The sequence below is a fragment of the Staurois parvus genome, unplaced genomic scaffold, assembly GCF_062004578.1.
Source record: "Staurois parvus isolate SC_StPar_1 unplaced genomic scaffold, SC_StPar_1.0 ptg000498l, whole genome shotgun sequence".
NCBI lineage: Eukaryota > Metazoa > Chordata > Amphibia > Anura > Ranidae > Staurois > Staurois parvus.
Window position 1 is genome coordinate 1,347,397 of NW_028318294.1, and position 22,004 is coordinate 1,369,400.

At 48.1% G+C, this 22,004-nt stretch overlaps 1 protein-coding gene across 1 annotated transcript in view; it reads right to left on the reverse strand.

Annotated features, from left to right (window-relative positions):
- The window catches only part of CETP (cholesteryl ester transfer protein), an 87,611-nt gene that overhangs the window by 45,963 nt on the left and 19,644 nt on the right, over nt 1–22,004 (reverse strand). Inside the window, exons 5-6 of the mRNA XM_089689794.1 lie at nt 11,670–11,757; nt 2,582–2,651 (exon numbers count right to left, since the gene is read on the reverse strand). Of these exons, the coding sequence (XP_089545920.1) occupies nt 2,582–2,651; nt 11,670–11,757 (158 nt within the window). The remainder of the gene's footprint in view (nt 1–2,581; nt 2,652–11,669; nt 11,758–22,004) is intronic.

Here is a 22,004-nt window from a genome sequence, read left to right on the forward strand (position 1 = left end):
TTTCTGCCTCTCGGATTCTCACTCACTGGTTTCCACTGACACCATTGATTTTTTTTTCTAGCTATCTCTAAGGTTCTTTCCAATGACCACAAGTGTAAGGAGCATTCATTCTCCCTACTGACTATCACACTAATGTATCTTGAGTTGTAGATACAGTCAGGTCCATAAATATTGGGACATCGACACAATTCTAACATTTTTGGCTCTATACACCACCACAATGGATTTGAAATGAAACGAACAAGCCGTGCTTTAACTGCAGACAGTCAGCTTTAATTTGAGGGTATTTACATCCAAATCAGGTGAACGGTGTAGGAATTACAACAGTTTGCATATGTGCCTCCCACTTGTTAAGGGACCAAAGGTAATGGGACAATTGGCTTCTCAGCTGTTCCATGGCCAGGTGTGTGTTATTCCCTCATTATCCCAATTACAATGAGCAGATAAAAGGTCCAGAGTTCATTTCAAGTGTGCTATTTGCATTTGGAATCTGCTGCTGTCAACTCTCAAGATGAGATCCAAAGAGCTGTCACTATCAGTGAAGCAAGCCATCATTAGGCTGAAAAAACAAAACAAACCCATCAGAGAGATAGAAAAAACATTAGGCGTGGACAAAACAACTGTTTGGAACATTCTTAAAAAGAAGGAACGCACCAGTGAGCTCAGCAACACCAAAAGACCCGGAAGACCACGGAAAACAACTGTGGTGGATGACCGAAGAATTCTTTCCCTGGTGAAGAAAACACCCTTCACAACAGTTGGCCAGATCAAGAACACTCTCCAGGAGGTAGGTGTATGTGTGTCAAAGTCAACAATCAAGAGAAGACTTCACCAGAGTGAATACAGAGGGTTCACCACAAGATGGAAACCATTGGTGAGCCTCAAAAACAGGAAGGCCAGATTAGAGTTTGCCAAACGACATCTAAAAAAGCCTTCACAGTTCTGGAACAACATCCTATGGACCAGGGGCAGACTGACAACTCATGGGGCCCCTGGGCAATAGGAGATCATGGGGCCCCTGTGTCCTTGCCCAAACTCAAAAAAGCCAACGAAAAAGTGACCAGGGGCATCTCATGGGGCCCCCTAGTGACCCCGGGCTCTCGGGCAGTGCCGAGTTTCCAAATGGTCAGTCCGCCCCTGCTACGGACAGATGAGACCAAGATCAACTTGTACCAGAGTGATGGGAAGAGAAGAGTATGGAGAAGGAAAGGAACTGCTCATGATCCTAAGCATACCACCTCATCAGTGAAGCATGGTGGTGGTAGTGTCATGGCGTGGGCATGTATGGCTGCCAATGGAACTGGTTCTCTTGTATTTATTGATCATGTGACTGCTGACAAAAGCAGCAGGATGAATTCTGAAGTGTTTCGGGCAATATTATCTGCTCATATTCAGCCAAATGCTTCAGAACTCATTGGACGCCGCTTCACAGTGCAGATGGACAATGGCCCAAAGCATACTGCAAAAGCAACCAAAGAGTTTTTTAAGGGAAAGAAGTGGAATGTTATGCAATGGCCAAGTCAATCACCTGACCTGAATCCGATTGAGCATGCATTTCACTTGCTGAAGACAAAACTGAAGGGAAAATGCCCCAAGAACAAGCAGGAACTGAAGACAGTTGCAGTAGAGGCCTGGCAGAGCATCACCAGGGATGAAACCCGGCGTCTGGTGATGTCTATGCGTTCCAGACTGTGATTGACTGCAAAGGATTTGCAACCAAGTATTAAAAAGTGAAAGTTTGACTTATGATTATTATTCTGTCCCTTTACTTTTGGTCCCTTAACAAGTGGGAGGCACATATGCAAACTGTTGTAATTCCTACACCATTCACCTGATTTGGATGTAAATACCCTCAAATTAAAGCTGAAAGTCTGCAGTTAAAGCAAATCTTGTTCGTTTCATTTCAAACCATTGTGGTGGTGTATAGAGCCAAAAATGTTAGAATTGTGTCGATGTCCCAATATTTATGGACCTGACTGTATAATAATTTATAGCAGGGGTTCCCTGAGACCTGGAAAGTTATTTCAAGGGTCCCTCTGTGTTAAAAGGGTTGAGAGAGGATGATCTATAGCAGTGGTCTGCATACTGTGGCCCTTTTCTTGCCTTTATTCGGCCCTTGAGGCATTATTCGTGCCACTGACATCAAAAATGGGACACTATTTCTTCTACTGACCACCAATGATGGGGCACCATTCCTCCCAATGACAACAACTATTTCTTCCCTTAAGACCAAAGATGGGTCATGGTCTATCCCCACTGGGCACAGTCTGGCCCCCCTAAAGCCTGAAGGATGGTAAACTTGCCCTTTATTTAAACAATTTCTGATCGGGATGCCTATCCCATCCCCCAGACATACAGACTCATTTAAAGAGATGCCAGAGCTGTGTTGAAGGAGGTAAATATAGTAACTGAAAAAGAAAAGCAATAGTCCATTGCTTTCATTGTTCAAACTAAAAACTGATTGGCTGTCGTGGGCTATGAAACGTTGGATGTAATCTCTGCTTTATTTGCAATGCTTTATTAATTAAACCCCCTCCATATTATTTTCCCATATGGAAAACTCTGGAAAACTTGATCTCACCTGACTTTTAACAATATGTTTTACTGTGAATGAAATAAAGTCGTTAAAGATCTGTTTCAGCCCTCCAGGTCTGCAGGAAAAAAAAACAAGCATTACTTATTATCAAAAGGTTGTTATTTTTTATTGTATGGATTAATATTTACAATAATAATGAGTTATGCATAGTAAGTTTGCGTGAAGAAAATGTACAGTGACTTTGCAGATATTTTCTTTCTTTACTATGGTCAGAACTGAAAAAAAAGTATCTTTCTTGCCATGAGTGAAAAAAAATCCATAAAATGACCTAAAGCTGCCCATACAAGAGTCTTTTTTTTTTTAAATGTATTTATTCAAACAGTCAATGAGCAAATAAAACTTACCTGATTACCCCATCCACTCGCTCCTTGTAGATGTGGGTTCCCCGCCGTCATTGTTTTTTGACAGCAGGGAGACTCTTCTGCTGTCAGGATACACAGATCAGTACTGCAGTGTATAGCCTGCACTGCTGGTCAAATGAAAAAAATAATACCAACAGGGCGGCTGAACAGAAGTCGATCTGTTGATCTGTAAATCGACTTCTGTTCAACCACAGTGGGCGCACATGAATAAAAATTAGTCCCTACTGAACTGGTCGAATTCGATCCATGTATGTCCAGCTTTAGCAAGAGATCCCACTTTCTACTGGCTATTGAATTTTTATAGAAAGAGATAGCATGCAAAAAGCCTAATGCAGGCCATAGATGGGTCGAAAATTGGCCGATTTTTCGGCTGAAAATAAAATCGGCCGATTTTCGGATGGTTAGTGGGTTAATAGGTCGGCCGTTTTTCGGTATTTTGGCAGATTTTTTTTATCGGTAAAGTTTGAAAAAAATCGGCCGATTTTGACAATCGACCGATTTTCACAGCAATGACGGGCAAATCGGCTGATCTTTTTACCGATAAAATATCTGCGCATGAGCGGTGACCTGCAAGAGGAAGACAAAAAGAAGAAGAAAAAGAAGAAGAAGAGGATGAAGAGGAAGAAGAAGAAGAGGAAGAAGAAGAGGAAGAAGTAGAAGAAGATTAAGAGGAAGAGGAAGAAGAGGATGAAGAAGAAGAGGATGAAGAAGAAGAGGATGAAGAAGAAGAGGAAGAGGAAGAAGAGGATGAAGAAGAAGAGGATGAAGAAGAGGATGAAGAAGATGAAGAAGAAGAAGAGGAGGAGGAAGAAGAAGAGGATGAAGAAGAAGAGGAAAGAGAAGAGGATGAAGAAGAGGATGGAGAAGAAGAAAAAGAATTCCAGTCAGCCAAAAAGTGTCCCCGCAGAGAGCTCCGCTATTTCTTTGACAGTTCTTTGACATTTATAGTGGCTGCAACAATGTATCTATTTGTTTCCGAATAAAAACATCTGTATCCGAAATGGATACAAATAGATACAATGTTGCAGCCGCTATAAATGTCAAAGAACTGTCAAAGAAATAGAGGAGCTCTCTGCAGGGACACTTTTTGCCGGCTGTAGACGGGATGAAAATCAGCCGATTTTTTTTACCGTTCCTGTTTTTTGAGGACAAGCTTTTTTAGTGAAAATAAAAAAAGTATCACGGACAGTACTCAATTGTTTCTGCTGCAAATGCACTAATACGGCTACAATCACCTCAAGCATATTTACCTGCAGTAACTGAAAAAAGGGAAACTTTTTTTTTAATTGTATTTTTCTTTCTAGACAGGTTTATTATTTGGTAATTCTGACGTGTCCACTTCTTATTCATGAAAATTTTTAATTTTAATGAGAGTTCTATTTAAAAGTGATCTTATGTTCTCTATAACAGTCCAAGAGGAACTGTGCTCTGGCAGCTGTGCCCAAAAAAGGCTGCAGATGGCAACGAACTAAGACTAGCTTAAAGTGGCTGTAAAAGGCAAGACGTTTTTTACCTTAACCCTCTTTTTTCACTATGTGATGCCTGTTTATGTGTCCTTGCTTCATAAGCCAGTTATAGACTTGGGCGGGTGGCCACTTTTATGTATGTTTGATTTTTTGGTACGTGGGTGCACTAGGACCCTGGTTGCCATTGTGCTACATGCTGGGGTCCAGTGCGCTCCTTTGCCTTTAAGAGGGGTGGCTCCCTCAGGTCCACCTGCCCTTGATCTATCCATTAAATGCATGTGCCTCTACTATGGGGGACTCACAAATTTTAGAGTTAGGACCACAGATGATCAGGGTGCCGTGTCGTGGCTCTGTGGCTTACGTATGGATTTGCAAATGTGTGCTAACTAAACCCCTGTTATAAACGCATACTGTTAGACGGGTTAATTCGGTTGTTAGCAAGCTGGCTGGCAAGTTGTGCAACAACATTGTTCTCTCCCTCTTTTTTCACTATGTGATGCCTGTTTGTGTCCTTGCTTCATAAGCCAGTTATAGACTTGGGCGGGTGGCCACTTTTATGTACGTTTTTTACCTTCACCCCTTACTGCCTAAGGGTAAAACAAATGTTAATGCCTTAGCACAATTTTGCAACTTTGACATGTGTTAGTAAAACTGTATATATCATCACAACTACTTTGTGTATCCAGGTGGATTATACTTTTTTTCAAGACAAATTAGACTTTCATTTGGTGGTAAATAGTAATGGATATATCCTGATTTTTTTTATTAATATTATTAATATCAAAGGAAAATAGGCCCAAAATAGATTTTTTTAAAATATTTAGCTGTATACAGTATTTCTTGCTAATACCATAACCTACCACCAAAGAACAACCCAAAATAAATTCTCCAGCTCCTGACGATCTCAGCGATACCACATATGTGTATGTTGTATGTACCCATAGTACAGCCCACATTTTGCTTTTTTTTAATTCAACCTAAAACACACTGTCACTAACTGACACTGATACTAATTTAAAAAGAAAACTTAAAAAAAAAATCCTGCCCCCAAAAAATACTGACCCTGACCTTGACACAAGCACTAACCCTGGCACTGACCTAAATCAAATCTTTTTTTATTTTAATATTATTTATTTAATTTCTTTTTATACACAGTTGTTGTTTTTTTTTCTGTGCAAGGAGATACAGATACGATGTATCTCTCTCCTACATTTAGAGAGAGAAAACATGGGGGCGGGCTTCTCAGTGACTGATTACTGTGATAGCCAATCAGAGGCTATCACAGTGATCAGGAGGGAGTGGAGGTGGGGCTGAGTAACTCTGCATGTGTTTATGGATGCGCACAGCCTGGCTTGGGAGGGAGACTGCAGGTGTGCCACCACAGCAGTTTCCTATGGCGGTGCACAGTGAAACAGAGAAGCTGAGAGTGCCGGCAGGGGACCCCAAAAGAGGAGGATCAGGGCCACTCTGTGCAACACCATTGCGCAGGTCAGATGAGTATAACATGTTTATTATTTAAATTGTTTTTTAAAGTTTATTGTTTACAACCACTTTAACTGCTTCCTGACATACTGCTACAGGGCAGCACAGGTGCGCAAAAGCACGCATATATACGTGTTTTTGTATTTCCAGGTAGGGGGAGCGCGCAGGCCGTGTGCGCACCCTACAAGTGCCGCCATTCACGGTCGTGGCTGTCAATCACCGGGTCCTGGCCGGTAATTACTCGCCGGCGCCCTGTGATTTCTGAAGATCTCCGATGGAGAAGAGAACTGTTTTGTTTACTAACAGTTCTCCGTGTCAGCTCGGGCACACTGCTCTGGATGGCTTGCACAGCACAGCCATCCAGAGCAGTGTGATTACAGTGAAGCACTAACACACAGCCCCCTAGTAAAACACACACAGTTAACCCCTTTGATCGCTCCATATGTTAACCCCTTTCTGCCCGGTGCCATTAGTACAGTGTCAGTGCTTTTTTTTTTAGCACTGATCACTGTATTGGTGTCACTGGGGATGTCAGTGGCAGTTAGTCAGTTCCCCCCCAGTGTCAGAATGCCCGCAGCAGTCCCGCTGTAAGTCGCTGATCGCCGTCATTACTAGTAAAAAAATAAAAATCCCAGTATATATACCGCCATTTGTAAACGCTATAACTTTCACGTAAACCAATTCATTTACACACATTGGGATTTTTTTTAGCAAAGACATGTCACAGAATACATTTTGTCCCAAATTTATGACGAAATTAGATTTTTTAAATTTTTTTACTGACTATGTCTAATAGAAAAAAGTCAAAAATATAGTTTTTTTTTTTTTCAAAATTGTCGGCCTTTTTTTTTTTATATAATTATAAAAAATGCACAGGCAAATACCACTGAAAGAAAGCTCAATTCGTGGGGCAAAAAAGGACGTAAATTTAATTATGGTGCAGTGTTGCATGATCGTGCAATTGTCATTTAAAGTAACGCAGTGCCGTAATGCAAAAAATGGCCTGGCCAGAAAGGGAGGTAAATCCTCTGTAGGGCAAGTGGTTAGCTTTCCCCATTACTGGCTTTCTGTGCCTTTTTCTGTGCTGTCTCTGTGTGGAGGTGGCCATCTTGGTAAAGGCAGAGTTTTACTTCCTTATGCCAAAGCCTAGAACAGAGAGAAAAGTGAGCAGCAGAGTCATCTTACTCCAAGTCTCTGGAGACGTAGCAGTCAGAGGTGTCAGTGCCTTAGATCTCACGCAGCAGAGATATAGCTATAAGGCTGCAAGTACAGCAGTGTGTAGACTTGCTCACAAAGCAGGAAGGACCAAGCTATTTTTTCAGGTGGAATTCCAGACAAAAGAAACTTTCAGGGCACTGCTGAGGAACGATAACAATGTAATATTTCTAGATTTTTATTTTTACATAGAAAATCCTAACATTTTGTTTCAGTTCAAGGATTCGCTGTGAATGGCACTGAAAACTCGCTGTTGCTTGAAAAAACAGGCCATTGAGATACCATTGTAAGCTACCACGTGATACGTGTGCAACCTAATGTATTGCTTGTAGAGAATATACAGAATTTGTCTTCATGCAGACCGTATCTTTGTGTGTGGTCACACTCAATGGCGTCCCAAGGCAGGTGCAGGGGGTGCGATCCGCACCGGGTGACATCTACCGCACGGGGCGACTCCAGACCCTGCTCCACAAAAAGGTAAGTTGTAAAGCAAGCCGACGATCCAAGCAGGATGGATCCGATCCATCCTGAGGGGATTGTCGGCTTTCTTTATAACTTACCTTTTTGTGGAGTGGGTCCGGTGTCACCCCGAATAAATTGCATGCCAACAATCCCCGCAGGATGGATTGGATCTGCGGATTAGGGAGCATAATGGATTGGACTCCGATCTATTATGTTCAATCCGCAGATCCAATGTCACCCCGTATAGGTTGCATGCCGACGATCCCTGCAGGATGGATCGGATCTGCGGATTGGGGAGCATAATGGATTGGATTCCGATCTATTATGTTCAATCCGCAGATCCGATGTCACTCCGTATAGGTTGCAAGCCGATGATCCCTGCAGGATGGTTCATATCTGCGGATTGATCTTAATGGATTGGAGTCCGATCCATTATGCTCCCCAATCCGCAGATCCGATCCATCCTGCGTGGATCATCGACATGCAACCTATACGGGGACCCACTCCACGAAAAGGTAAGTTGTAAAGAAATCCGACGATCCCAGCAGGATGGATCGGATCTGCAGATTGGGGAGCATAATGGATCGGAGTCCGATCCATTATGCTCAATCCACAGATCTGATCCATTCTGCGGGGATCATCGGCTTTCTTTACAACTTACCTTTTCCTGGAGTGGGTCCGGTGTCACCCCGTATAGGTTGCATGTCGACGATCCCTGCAGGATGGATCGGATCTGCAGATTGGGGAGCATAATGGATTGGACTCCGATCCATTATGCTCAATCCGCAGATCCGATCCATTCTGCGGGGATCGTCGGAGGGGGTGTCACCAAGTGTTATCGCACCGGGTGACACCAACCCTAGGGACGCGCCTGGTCACGCTTCAGGGGAATCAGCTCTGAAGAAAAAACGAGCAGATGCTTTGACTCCTGCGCTGGACGATGAACTCCACAGTGACTGTAACCACACATAGATATCCTATGGGATGCATGCCTTGCTGCCCTCAACAAACCAGGGGAATCCAAATGAACTGCATGTAAATAGACAAACAGAGGGCGCACGGGCCCTGTGCACTACACAACAGGGTACAACTCTGACATGTTTCACCCTGAAAAGCGTTTTTAAGTAAAATAGTGCCATTTAGAGAAAATCATGTCAGAGGTGACCCCTGCCGCCATTCAATAAAGAAGAAAACTTGTCGCAGCCCGTAGTACCGTGAATTCTTTTCCTACCTTTACTACTCTTGACTACTCTCCTTTTGACACCTCGGGTATGATTACCCTCAGAGCATTTTCAACACACCTTTTACAAAATCCCAAACCATGCCAACATACCACTTAAGGTACACAGGCCTGATTCCCCTGAACTGCATGCAAAAAAGACAAACGGGGCGCACGGGCCTAGTGCATTACCTTAAAAAAAAAAGGAATAAAAATCAAAGGCATGTCATGAGAAATACAGCAAGGTCCAATCTCCCTGGAAGATGTCTTGTAGGAGACTGTAGACCTCCAAATTTCTGACGTTTTTTCGTCGACTTTGAGGAAGAGGTGTTGCCTTGAAATGCGTTAGTATTTGGAGGTTTATAGTCCCGTACAAGACATCTCCCAGGGAGATTGGACCTTGCTGTATTTCTCATGATGTGCCTTTGATTTTTATTCCTTTGTGAGTATATCACTTTTTATACAATAAACCAATTTTTGAAGGTAATGCACTAGGCCCGTGTGCCCCCTGTTTGTCTTTTTTGCATGCAGTTCAGGGGAATCAGGCCTGTGTACCTTAAGTGGTATGTTGGCATGGATTGGGATTTTGTAAAAGGTGTGTTGAAAATGCCCTGATGGTAATCATAACCGAGGTGTCAAAAGGAGAGTAGTCAAGAATAGTAAAGGTAAGAAAATAATTCACTGTACTATGGGCTGCGACAAGTTTTCTTCTTTATTGAATGGCGGCAGGGGTCACCTCTGACATGATTTCTCTAAATGGCACTATTTTACTTAAAACGCTTTTCGGGATGAAACATGTCAGAGTTGATCCCTGCTGCTTATCAATAAACAGGAAAAGTTGCCACAGCCCAGCGTGCAGGGATTTAATTTATTTATCTATTTCAGGTACTTAGATAGCGGCATCAACTTACGCAGCACTTTAGACAGGGTCCAATTAGCCTACCAGCCAGGGGCGGACTGACAACTCATGGGCCCCCGGGCAATAGGGGATCATAAGGCCCCTGTGTCCTTGCTCAAACTCAAAAAAGCCTATTAAAAAGGTACCAGGGGCATCTCATGGGGACCTCTACTGACCCCGGGCCCTCGGGCAGTGCCCGAGTTTCCAAATGGTCAGTCCGCCCCTGCTACCAGCATGTCTGTGGAGCGTGGGAGGAAACCAGAGTACCTGAAGGAAACCCACGCAGGCACAGGGAGAATCCGTGCTGCTTATCAATAAACAGGAAAAGTTGCCACAGCCCAGTGATTCATTTATTTATTTATTTATTTCAGGTACTGACATAGCGCCATCAATTTACGCAGCGCTTTAGACACGGTCCAATTAACCTTCCAGCATGTCTTTGGAGTGTGGGAGGAAACCAGAGTACCCGAAAGAAACCCACACAGGGAGAACATGCAAACTCCAGGCAGGTGGTGCAATGGCTGGGATTTGAACTAACAACAATAGTACTGCCAGGCAGAAGTGCTAACCATTTAGCCACTGCGCTGCCCGTTTTTCCTTTCATGACTCATTTGCCAAGTGCAACAAGCTAGACCAATACTCATTAAAGTGTAAACCCTTACATATACCCAATGAAGTGTATATAAAGAGACAAAAAGAGGGCGCACGGGCCTAGTGCATTACCTTTAAAGGTAAAGGGGCTCTGAGGAAGAGGTACAACCTCAAAACGCGTCAGCCACCAGCTCTCTAGAGGTCTACAGTCCCCCACCAGACTACCTCCAGGGGTTTTGGACCACATTGCATTCCTTGTGACATGCTTTCCATTTGATTTTATTTCTCTTGTGAATATTTTACTTTTTATCAATAAATCTCATCTTTAAAGGTAATGCACTAGGCCTGTGTGCCCTCTTTTTGTCTCTTTATATACAGTTCTCTTTGGATTTCCCCGATCCGTTGAGGACAGCAAGGCTTGCATTCTTTTCATATACATGTGGGGATACTGACATTGTGGAGGTCATTGTCCAGTGCAGTAGCTCAGGCATTCGGTTGCTTTTTTCTTCATACCCAGTGAAGTGACTGGCCTCCGGTGATACAGAGAGATGACACAAATCCTCCTACATAAGTTTTACCTGTTTATCTACAGACATCTCTTCTCTACATCTATTCAAAGAGCAGACTTTACACAGGATCTCTCAGCTCTGAAAAAGCAGGGGGAGGAGAGCTGAAGTTATACTCATTGAGGAGAGCTCTGAGAGCTGATTGGAGGGAAGAGACACCCCCCCTCCACAAAGCTCACAGGAACAGGGCTAAAGCTGTCACTCCACTGGAGGTCCCTCCCCTGTCACTATTTTTCTCTTGGTGTCAGGAAAATTTGCCAGAAGTGACTAATGCTGATAGCAGAGGAATGAATCTGCAGATAGAAATGACACTTAATGCTCTTAATTGAGACAAGTACACACTATAGAGGGATATGCTTTGTTCCTATTTCATGTCTGAGGTTTAAAACCCCTTTCCTTCTGCACTGGAGCCTGTGATGGTGCTTCAGAGGCCTACACAATTCTTGTAGTAGTATTAGTCATTTTACAAGCAGTGGTTACTTTCTTCAGAGGTGTTCATACACTAAATAACATGCTTCATGGTGCACAAGCCACTTCTTAGGTGTATATCACAATTCCTGGGTCTGCTGAGAGCAGGGGCGGACTGATCATTTGGGCACTCGGGCACTACCCGAGGGTCCGGGGTCAGTAGGGGGCCCCATGAAATGCCCCTGGTACCTTTCATAGGCTTTTTTGGGTGTGGTTTGAGTGTGGGCGAGGAGTTGTCAGTCCACCCCTGGCTGAGAGCTAATCTATCAGTGGTGAGGAGGTATGAGGAAGCCTGAGGCCCCCTTGTAACTAAAAGCTCTGTAATAATATTAGAAATATCTTACTGCTTGTTTCCATGGAGGTATAAATTCAGTCTATGAAACGACAGGTAACAGTCAGATGTGTCTGCGGCAACACGATTCTTCCCGCAGGCTGCACAATGATAAGACACAAAACACATAAAAAAAGTTTTCATTATTAATTTCTTTCACATCTATTATCAGTTATTACGGTATGGACACAATACTGCTGCCAGTGCAGGTAGCCTATGGAATGTTCTTTGGGGACCTTGTGATGACCACAGAGAAGGAGCTCCCTAACCACTTCCAATCATACACTGATCAAAAAAATTAAAGGAACACTTTGAAAACACATCAGATCTCAATGGGGAAAAAACATCATGCTGGATATCTATACTGATATAGACTGGGTAATGTGTTAGGAATGTAAGGATGCCCCATCGTTTGATGGAAATGTAAGGGAAAAAATGATGCAGCAGACTAGTCCATTTTCCATTGCAGCAACTCAAAATGGTACTCAGTGGTTTGTATGGCCCCCACGTGCTTGTATGCATACCTGACAATGTCGGGGTATGCTCCTATTGAGATGATGGGTGGTGTCTTGGGGTATTTCCTCCCAGATCTGGACCAGGGCATCACTGAGCTCCTGGACAGTCTGAGGTGCAACCTGGTGGCATCAGATGGAACGAAACATGATATCCCAGAGGTGTTCTGTTGGATTTAGGTCAGGCGAGCGTGGGGGCCATTCAATGGTATCAATTCCTTCATCCTCCAGGAACTGCCTGCATACTCTCGCTACATGAGGCCGGGCATTGTTGTGCACCAGGGGGAAACCAGGACCCACTGCACCAGTGTAGGGTCTGACAATGGGTCCAAGGATTTCATCCCGATACCTAATGGCAGTCAGGGTGCCATTGTCTAGCCCAGGGGTGGGCAAACTTTTTGACTTGAGGGCCGCAATGGGTTCATATATTGGACCCGGGGGCCGGACCAAGAGTAGATGTGTATGTGTCATCCATAGTAAGTATAGTAATATTCCCCCATAGTAAGCATAGTAATTAATCCCCCATATAGTAATTAATCCCCCATATAGTAATTCATCCCCCCTATAGTAATTCATCTCCCATAGTAATTCATCCCCCCTATAGTAATTCATCCCCCCTATAGTAATTCATCCCCCATATTAATTCATCCCTCATATAGTATTTCATCCCCCATAGTACTATTCCCCCCCAAGTAGTAAGCCAAGTCCCCCCTGTGTCAATTTACTTACCGTTGCTCCGCGCGTTCCTCTCGCCGTGTTTTCCCGCGCCGTTCCGGTCTTCAGGGCGGACTGTGAGAGGAGCCTAGCTCCCCTCCCCTCACGTTCGTCACGCTGCCCCGCCTACACACATCCTGACAGCCAATGTATCACGCTCCGCGGGCCGGATTAAAAGGTCCGCCGGGCCATATACGGCCCGCGGGCCGTAGTTTGCCCATTGCTGGTCTAGCCTGTAGAGGTCTGTGTGTCCCTCCATGGATATGCCTCACCAGACCATCACTGACCCACCACCAAAACAGTCATGCTGAACGATGTTACAGGCAGCATAACATTCTCCACAGCTTCTCCAGACCCTTTCACGTCCGTCACATGTGCTCAGGGTGAACCTGCTCTCATCTGTGAAAAGCACAGGGCGCCAGTGGCAGGCCTGCCAATTCTGGTGTTCAGTGGCAAATGCCAATCGAGCTCTATGGAGGTGGGCAGTAAGCACAGGGCCCACTAGAGGATGTCGGGCCCTCAGGCCACCCTCATGAAGTCTGTTTGTGGTTGTTTGGTCAGAGACATTCACACCAGTGGTGTCAGGAATGGACTGGCCAGCAATGGTGGGACTCACCTGCCTTTTGATCTGCAGTACCAGGGCTGGCCAGCCGGTGCTCCCAGCAATCAGAGACTCAACCTTTCAGCCAGCTAACACCTGGAACTGATGATACTGGTGTATTTAAGGGATGGCCAGACTTGCAGACTCTGCCTTGGTGTTGTGTTTGTCCTGGGCCCTGTATCTGTCCTGCATCCTGTTTCTGTTCCTTTGCTGACCCTGCCTGATCTGAACCGCTGCTGACTTCTCCTGCTCTGATCCCGGCTCGCTCCTGACCATCCCTCTGCCTGACCCTCTGTACTACGCTGCTTGCTACCTGTTCTGATCCCTGGCTTGTGACCCTGACCATCCCTCTGCCTGACCCTCTGTACTACGCTGCTAGCTACCTGCTGAACCTGGCCTGTGACCCCGACCCATCTCCGCTTGCTCCCCCTGTACCTACCTGCCCTATTGATATTGACCCGGCCTGCCTGACGACGCTTGCTTGTATGTACTGTTATCTGTGGGTGGTTGGTTTGGTTTGTTTGCACTGTATTATGTTTAGTATTGCACTGCGTTTATGTTTGTATGGTTAGTGTTAATAAATTATATTGTTTATCACATATCTGAAGTCTGCGTTTCCCTGCGTCAGTCACACACCTCTGGTCACACCTGGGAGCCCTGACATTACACCAAGGCCAATCCTGACCAGAAGTGGCTGCACAGGGAAGCCATCTGTGCTTGTTGCTGGGAAGGATGGATCTGGATGAGGTTGTGTATTTATATCTGCTAGTGCTTGACGACAGAAAATATGCTTATCAGACTCTGAAGGAGTATCCCCGGGATGAACTGCTAGAATGTATACGGCTCGCTCATGTTCTAGTAGATCAGGGCACAGATTTCTCTATGGTGCAGCCATTGATTAAGGTTTGTGTTGAGTTGGTTTCATCTGGTTCCCCCGACTGCAGGGATGAATTTTTGCCACCATTTAGTGCAGACCAGGTAGAGTCCCTGGTGTGGTTATTAGAGGATGATGTGGGCTACTTTCTGGAGCGTTATTCCACATGTTCACCACAGGTACTAAGAGATTGTATAAACGCAGTGCACTCTTTGGTCAGACAGGCTTTGTGTAAGCTCAGCTTTGTTCAACCCATACTGCAGACATGGACAGACTTGTTGCACCCAGCCTCAGTCAGCTTACAAAGACCCAGTCCTGCTTCTAATCTATTTCCTCAAAGCTCTACTCCTGTATTCCCAACAACTCCCCCAGTTACAGCCCAGTATACTTGGCTATCTACCGCATGTCAGTACCCTGTTCCCACTCGCTGCACCTATCCTGCCTTTAACCCTGTAAAAAAGCCCTCTGTAGCAACTGCTCCCTCTTCTGTTCCATCCTCCAGTTCTTCTCTGTCTCCAGCTGCTCCATTCGTTTGCAGACCTGCGTTTACTTGCAGTGCTCCAGTAGTTAAAACCAGAAAAAAGCGAAAATTCTTTCCAACCAATACCATCCTGCCAGTATCCAAACCGGTGAACCTGCCTTCCGTGGTTCAGCCTGAATCCTCTACTCAGCCTGAATCCTCTACTCAGCCTGAATCCTCTACTCAGCCTGAATCCTCTACTCAGCCTGATGCCTGTACGCAGCCTGATGCCTGTACGCAGCCTGATGCCTGTACGCAGCCTGATGCCTGTACGCAGCCTGATGCCTCTCTTCGGCCTGAAGCCTCTCTTCGGCCTGAAGCCTCTCCTCGGCCTGAAGCCTCTCCTCGGCCTGAAGCCTCTACTCGGCCTGAAGCCTCTCCTCGGCCTGAAGCCTCTACTCGGCCTGAAGCCTCTACTCGGCCTGAAGCCTCTACTCGGCCTGAAGCCTCTACTCGGCCTGATGCCTCTACTCGGCCTGATGCCTCTACTCGGCCGGACGCCGGCATTCAGCCTGATGCCTCTACCCAGCATGATGAACTGATACAGCCTGACGATCCTATTAGGCCAGTTGATTCGATGCCCGCTGTTGATCCAGATGATCCGGTACCTGATCCGGGGCCCGCTATCGTGCCAATTAACTCAGAGCCCGCGGTCGTACCTGGTGACTCGGTGCCCACTGCCTTGCCAGATGACGCGGTGCCCGCTGGCGAGCCAAATGACCTGATGCCTGGTGACCCAGGGCCCGCTGTCATACCTGGTGACCCGATGCCCGCTGTCGAGCCAGACGATCCAATGCCTGGTGACCCGGTGCCCACTGTCGTGCCTGTTGACTCGGAGCCCACTGCCTTGCCAGATGACGCGGTGCCCGCTGTCGAGCCAAATGACCTGATGCCTGGTGACCCGATGCCCGCTGTCCGGCCAGACGATTCAATGTCTGCCCCAGTGCCCGCGGTCATGCCAGTTGACTCGGAGCCCACTGCCTTGCCAGATGACGCGGTGCTCGCTGTCGAGCCAAATGACTTGATGCCTGGTGACCCGATGCCCGCTGTCCAGCCAGATGATCCAATGTCTGACCCAGTGCCCGCGGTCATACCAGTTGACTTGGAGCCCACTGCCTTGCCAGATGACGCGGTGCCCGCTGTCGAGCCAAATGACCTGATGCCTGGTGACCCGATGCCCGCTGTCCAGCCAGAAGATCCAATGTCTGACCCAGTGCCCGCGGTCATACCAGTTGACTTGGAGCCCACTGCCTTGCCAGATGACGTGGTGCCCGCTGTCGAGCCAAATGACCTGATGCCTGGTGACCCGATGCCCGCTTTCCAGCCAGACGATCCAATGTCTGACCCAGTACCAGCGGTCATGCCAGTTGACTCGGAGCCCACTGTCGTGCCTAGTGACTCGGTGCCCGCCGCTTCGCCTGGGGGCCCGAGACCTGTCGCTCCGCCTGGGGGTCCGGCGCCCGCCGCTCCGCCTGGGGGCCCGAGACCTGTCGCTCCGCCTGAGGGCCCGAGACCTGTCGCTCCGCCTGGGGATCCGGCGCCCGCCGCTCCGCCTGAGGGCCCGAGACCTGTCGCTCCGCCTGGGGGTCCGGCGCCCGCCGCTCCGCCTGAGGGCCCGAGACCTGTCGCTCCGCCTGGGGGTCCGGCGCCCGCCGCTCCGCCTGAGGGCCCGAGACCTGTTGCTCCGCCTGGGGGTCCGGCGCCCGCCGCTCCGCCTGAGGGCCCGAGACCTGTCGCTCCGCCTGGGGGTCCGGCGCCCGCCGCTCCGCCTGAGGGCCCGAGACCTGTCGCTCCCCCTGGGGGTCCGGCGCCCGCCGCTCCGCCTGAGGGCCCGAGACCTGTCGCTCCACCTGGGGGTCCGGCGCCCGCCGCTCCGCCTGAGGGCCCGAGACCTGTCGCTCCACCTGGGGGTCCGGCGCCCGCCGCTCCGCCTGAGGGCCCGAGACCTGTCGCTCCACCTGGGGGTCCGGCGCCCGCCGCTCCGCCTGAGGGCCCGAGACCTGTCGCTCCACCTGGGGGTCCGGCGCCCGCCGCTCCGCCTGAGGGCCCGAGACCTGTCGCTCCACCTGGGGGTCCGGCGCCCGCCGCTCCGCCTGAGCGCCCGAGACCTGTCGCTCCACCTGGGGGTCCGGCGCCCGCCGCTCCGCCTGAGGGCCCGAGACCTGTCGCTCCACCTGGGGGTCCGGCGCCCGCCGCTCCGCCTGAGGGCCCGAGACCTGTCGCTCCACCTGGGGGCCCGGCGCCCGCCGCTCCGCCTGAGCGCCCGAGACCTGTCGCTCCACCTGGGGGCCCGGCGCCCGCCGCTCCGCCTGAGCGCCCGAGACCTGTCGCTCCACCTGGGGGCCCGGCGCCCGCCGCTCCGCCTGAGGGCCCGAGACCTGTCGCTCCACCTGGGGGCCCGCCGCTCCGCCTGAGGGCCCGAGACCTGTCGCTCCATCCGGGGGTCCGGCGCCCGCCGCTCCGCCTTGGGGCCCGATGCCCGTCGCCCCGCCTGGGGTCCGGCGCCCGCCGCCCCGCCCGGGGGCCCGGTGCCTGCCGCCCCGCCCGGGGGCCCGGTGCCTGCCGCCCCGCTCGGGGGCCCGGTGCCTGCCGCCCCGCCCGGGGGCCCGGTGCCTGCCGCCCCGCCCGGTAATCCGATGTGCCTCTGCCCGGAGTCCTGCCCGGTGTGCCTCTGCCCGGAGTCCTGCCCGGTGTGCCTCTGCCCGGAGTCCTGCCCGGTGTGCCTCTGCCCGGAGTCCTGCCCGGTGTGCCAGTCTTTGATATCCCGCCAGTTACCAGACCCGGGCGGTGGAACATTTTGCCCAGCTAGGACTGTTTGGAGCGTCCTGAGGCCGCTCCTTGAGGGGGGGGTACTGTCAGGAATGGACTGGCCAGCAATGGTGGGACTCGCCTGCCTTTTGATCTGCAGTACCAGGGCTGGCCAGCCGGTGCTCCCAGCAATCAGAGACTCAACCTTTCAGCCAGCTAACACCTGGAACTGATGATACTGGTGTATTTAAGGGATGGCCAGACTTGCAGACTCTGCCTTGGTGTTGTGTTTGTCCTGGGCCCTGTATCTGTCCGGCATCCTGTTTCTGTTCCTTTGCTGACCCTGCCTGATCTGAACCGCTGCTGACTTCTCCTGCTCTGATCCCGGCTCGCTCCTGACCATCCCTCTGCCTGACCCTCTGTACCACGCTGCTTTCTACCTGTTCTGATCCCTGGCTTGTGACCCTGACCATCCCTCTGCCTGACCCTCTGTACCACGCTGCTTGCTACCTGTTCTGATCCCTGGCTTGTGACCCTGACCATCCCTCTGCCTGACCCTCTGTACTACGCTGCTAGCTACCTGCTGAACCTGGCCTGTGACCCCGACCCATCTCCGCTTGCTCCCCCTGTACCTACCTGCCCTATTGATATTGACCCGGCCTGCCTGACGACGCTTGCTTGTATGTACTGTTATCTGTGGGTGGTTGGTTTGGTTTGTTTGCACTGTATTATGTTTTAGTATTGCACTGCGTTTATGTTTGTATGGTTAGTGTTAATAAATTATATTGTTTATCACATATCTGAAGTCTGCGTTTCCCTGCGTCAGTCACACACCTCTGGTCACACCAGGGAGCCCTGACAAGTGGCCTGCTGGAGGTCATTTTGTAGGGCTCTGGCAGTGCTCATCCTGTTCCTCCTTGCACAAAGGAGCAGATACCGGTCCTTCTGTTGGGTTAAGGATCTTCTACGGCCCTGTCCAGCTCTCCTAGAGTAACTGCCTGTCTCCTGGAATCTTCTCCATGCTCTTGAGACTGTACTGGGAGACACAGCAAACCTTCTGGCAATGTCACGTATTGATGTGCAATCCTGGAGGAGTTGTACTGCCTGTACAAGCTCTGTAGGGTCCAGGTATGGCCTCATGCTACCAACAGTGATACTGACCCTAGCCAAATGCAAAACTAGTGAAAAACAATCAGAAAAGAAGAGTAGGAAAAAAAATGTCAGTGGCCTCCACATGTAAAACCAAAAGGCTGCGAATTCCGCACCGCATCAGTGTGAACCAGGGCTTAAGCTCAGTAACCTCTGACATGACTCCGTATTACTTGCAGCACACACAGTGAATGATGAAAGTGAGGCTTCCCACCTGTTAGTTAGGTGTCTCATCACACAGCAGAAGCAAAAGAATGTTACATGAAACATGTCACTTTCACACAAATCATGTAGGGTTTCCATTTTTTTGTCTAACCCCTGAATGTAAAATCCTGGGAGAGGAGCAATTTGTAAGCTTGTTTGCCATACTCAGCAGTTCTGTTATGTTCTTCTTCTGGCCTAAAAGGATAGCTGTGTTACCTTTCTGTTCCGGCTTAGCGTCTATGTGCAGATCTCAGATCAGTATTATACCATCTGCTTGCTGTAACCTGATTCACATCAGCGGTGCTCAACCTTTTGAAGAGTGAGACCCACTTAAAGTGTTACTAAACCCACAACAGTAAAATCAGTCTGCATACGCAGTAAAGCATGCTTGTTATACTCACTGTGGAACTTAAAGGGTTAATCCTCTGCATTGTGTAAAAAGGCTGTTTGATCTTGTCTTTTCTGATCCTCTTCTGTCCCCAATTATCTACTGCTATTACAAAGCTCTCTGAGTCACTCTGCACATGCTCAGTTTGGTTTGTGTTGCTAGAGAGTTTTTTTTTTGTCTTTGGGAGGGTACATGTGATCAGCACAGGGCCAATCGGCACTGTCCAGACAGAGGGTCAGGGGGCATGCAGCCTCATAGGACAATCAGAGCAAAATAAAAACTCCTCCTACAAGCTTTAACCAGTGCTCGGCTGGACACTTATAGCAGTCACAAGACTGCTCTAACTGCTGATGAAAATAGGCATTTTGCAGTTTATATTTATGAAAATAATTGTAATTCCATGTTCTGTGTACTGTGGGAGACTAGCTATAGTGAATGCAGGGTCCTGGATTTAGTAAAAATTTAGGTCACGGGTGTCAAACTGGCAGCCCTCCAGCTGTTGCCAAACTACAAGTCCCATGAGGCATTGCAAGATTGACAGTTACAAGCATGACTCCCAAAGGCAGAGGCATGATGGGACTTGTAGTTTCAACAGTTGGAGGGCCACCAGTTTGACACCCCTGCTTTAGGTGATTTGGGAACCAGTCGAGTGCCACAATGAATGGTTCAAAATTTTGATTTTGTTTTTAATTTTGAATAGCATAATAAATATTTTCCTCCTTTAGCCAGTGGGAGGGAGTGGAGGAGAAGCTGGCTTTCAGTGGATGCAGGAGGAAAATGAAGAGGATTGTTCTTGCATATACCGCCCTACCTATCCAAGTATAAAACAGAATGTGACAGGGAGGCTGCACGGGCACCCTGGAGCATGGGGAGAAGTCACCATTGCAACTCCTGATGCTACACCAGTATTTAGGAGTGTGTGGTAAAAACATGTCTCAATTATAGGGTTATACCACCCCCCCAAACAGCAAATGTAAACACGCCCTTACTGTCCTGAGCCCCCTATAAGGCTGCTTTCACACTGATGCGCTGCGGTTTACCAGCAAAGTGGATGCAGTACAGTGCACCTAGGGCTTTCCTGTGGGTTAGCTGCCCTTTGCAGGAGACTTCTATTATATCTTGTGGGTGTGGTGCACTTTCTGAAAGCTCACCAAAACTCCCACATTCAGGAGCTTTGGTTTGCTTTCAGAAAACACACCAAACCTGCAGGATATAAAAGAAGTGCGCTTCCTTAGTTTGAGGTTGAGGGCCACATCAGAGGGTTGCGATGGCCACATGTGGCCCAAGGGCCACAAGTTGAGTACTCCTGGTGTACATGTCTCATGCAACATGTATAAGCGCACTTCTTTTATAACCCGCAGGATATAAAAGAAGTGTGCTTCCCTAGTTTGAGGTTGAGGGCCACAACAGAGGATTGCGAGGGCCACATGTGGCCCATGGGCCACAAGTTGAGTACTCCTGGTGTACATGTCTCATACAACTGAAGGTCTGTGCAAGCATTTCATCCATTATTACTGAGAGCTATCATTTTTTGTTACAAAATACATCATACATTTATTTAATTCATGAAAGATGGTGATATATTTGAAGCTGAACTCCAGGAATGACCTTTATTGCATGAATATATTGGACCAGCTTGGCACAGTGTCAGGATGCATTACTCACACCCAATAGGCCTCTGGGGAAGCTGTCCTACTGCACACTGACCACAAGGAGTTGCTTGTTCAGCAACTTGTCCAATCACAGAACATTTTGTATTCATTGGAAAAATACTAGGCATTCTGTGAATGGCAAATATGGAAAGGAGGGGCAGTGACCGCAGTTTTATCCTTCCTCTGCACTATCCAAAATCACGTTTTGGCATTAGATATGATTGAAGTCATGCTAGATCATACTACCTCAGGCACTTCACTATTGGTCAGAGAGGTTGTCTATCACAGTAAGGGGTGGGACCAGGGGCGGACTGACAACTCATGGGGCCCCCAGGCAATAGGGGATCATGAGGCCCCTGTGTCCTTGCCCAAACTCAAAAAAGCCTATGAGAAAGGTACCAGGGCATCTCATGGGGCCCCCTACTGACCCCGGGCCCTCGGGCAGTGCCCGAGTTTCCAAAAGGTCAGTCCGCCCCTGGGTGGGACCAAACATGACTTTAGTTCCTGAAGTCACTATTTGTATGCAGGCGTACCTCGGTTTATGAACGCCTCGGTTAACATAAATTTCAGTTTACGAATAAAAATCCTTTGAAAATAATTCCTCAATTTGCAAATTTTTTTCGCAATACGAAGCAAGTTTCCCAAGGATGCATTGCGCCTGGGAGGTTTATAGTGCCTTTAAAGTGCACTTTATAAAGAGTTTTGGATAAACTTTTTTTTACTTCTTTCTGACCTCCGGAATGGATTAAATGGTTTTCAATGCATTTATACATTTTTTTTTATGTCCCTGTACAGTATTTATACCTTTAAAGTGCACTTTATAAAGAGTTTTGAACAGATAAGACTTTTTTTTATACTTTTTTTGACCTCCCTAACGGATTAATTGGTTTTCAATGCATTTAGAAATTAATTTTTAATCATATCCCTGTACAGTATTTAAGCCTTTAAAGTGCACTTTATAAAGAGTTTTGAACAGATAAAAGACT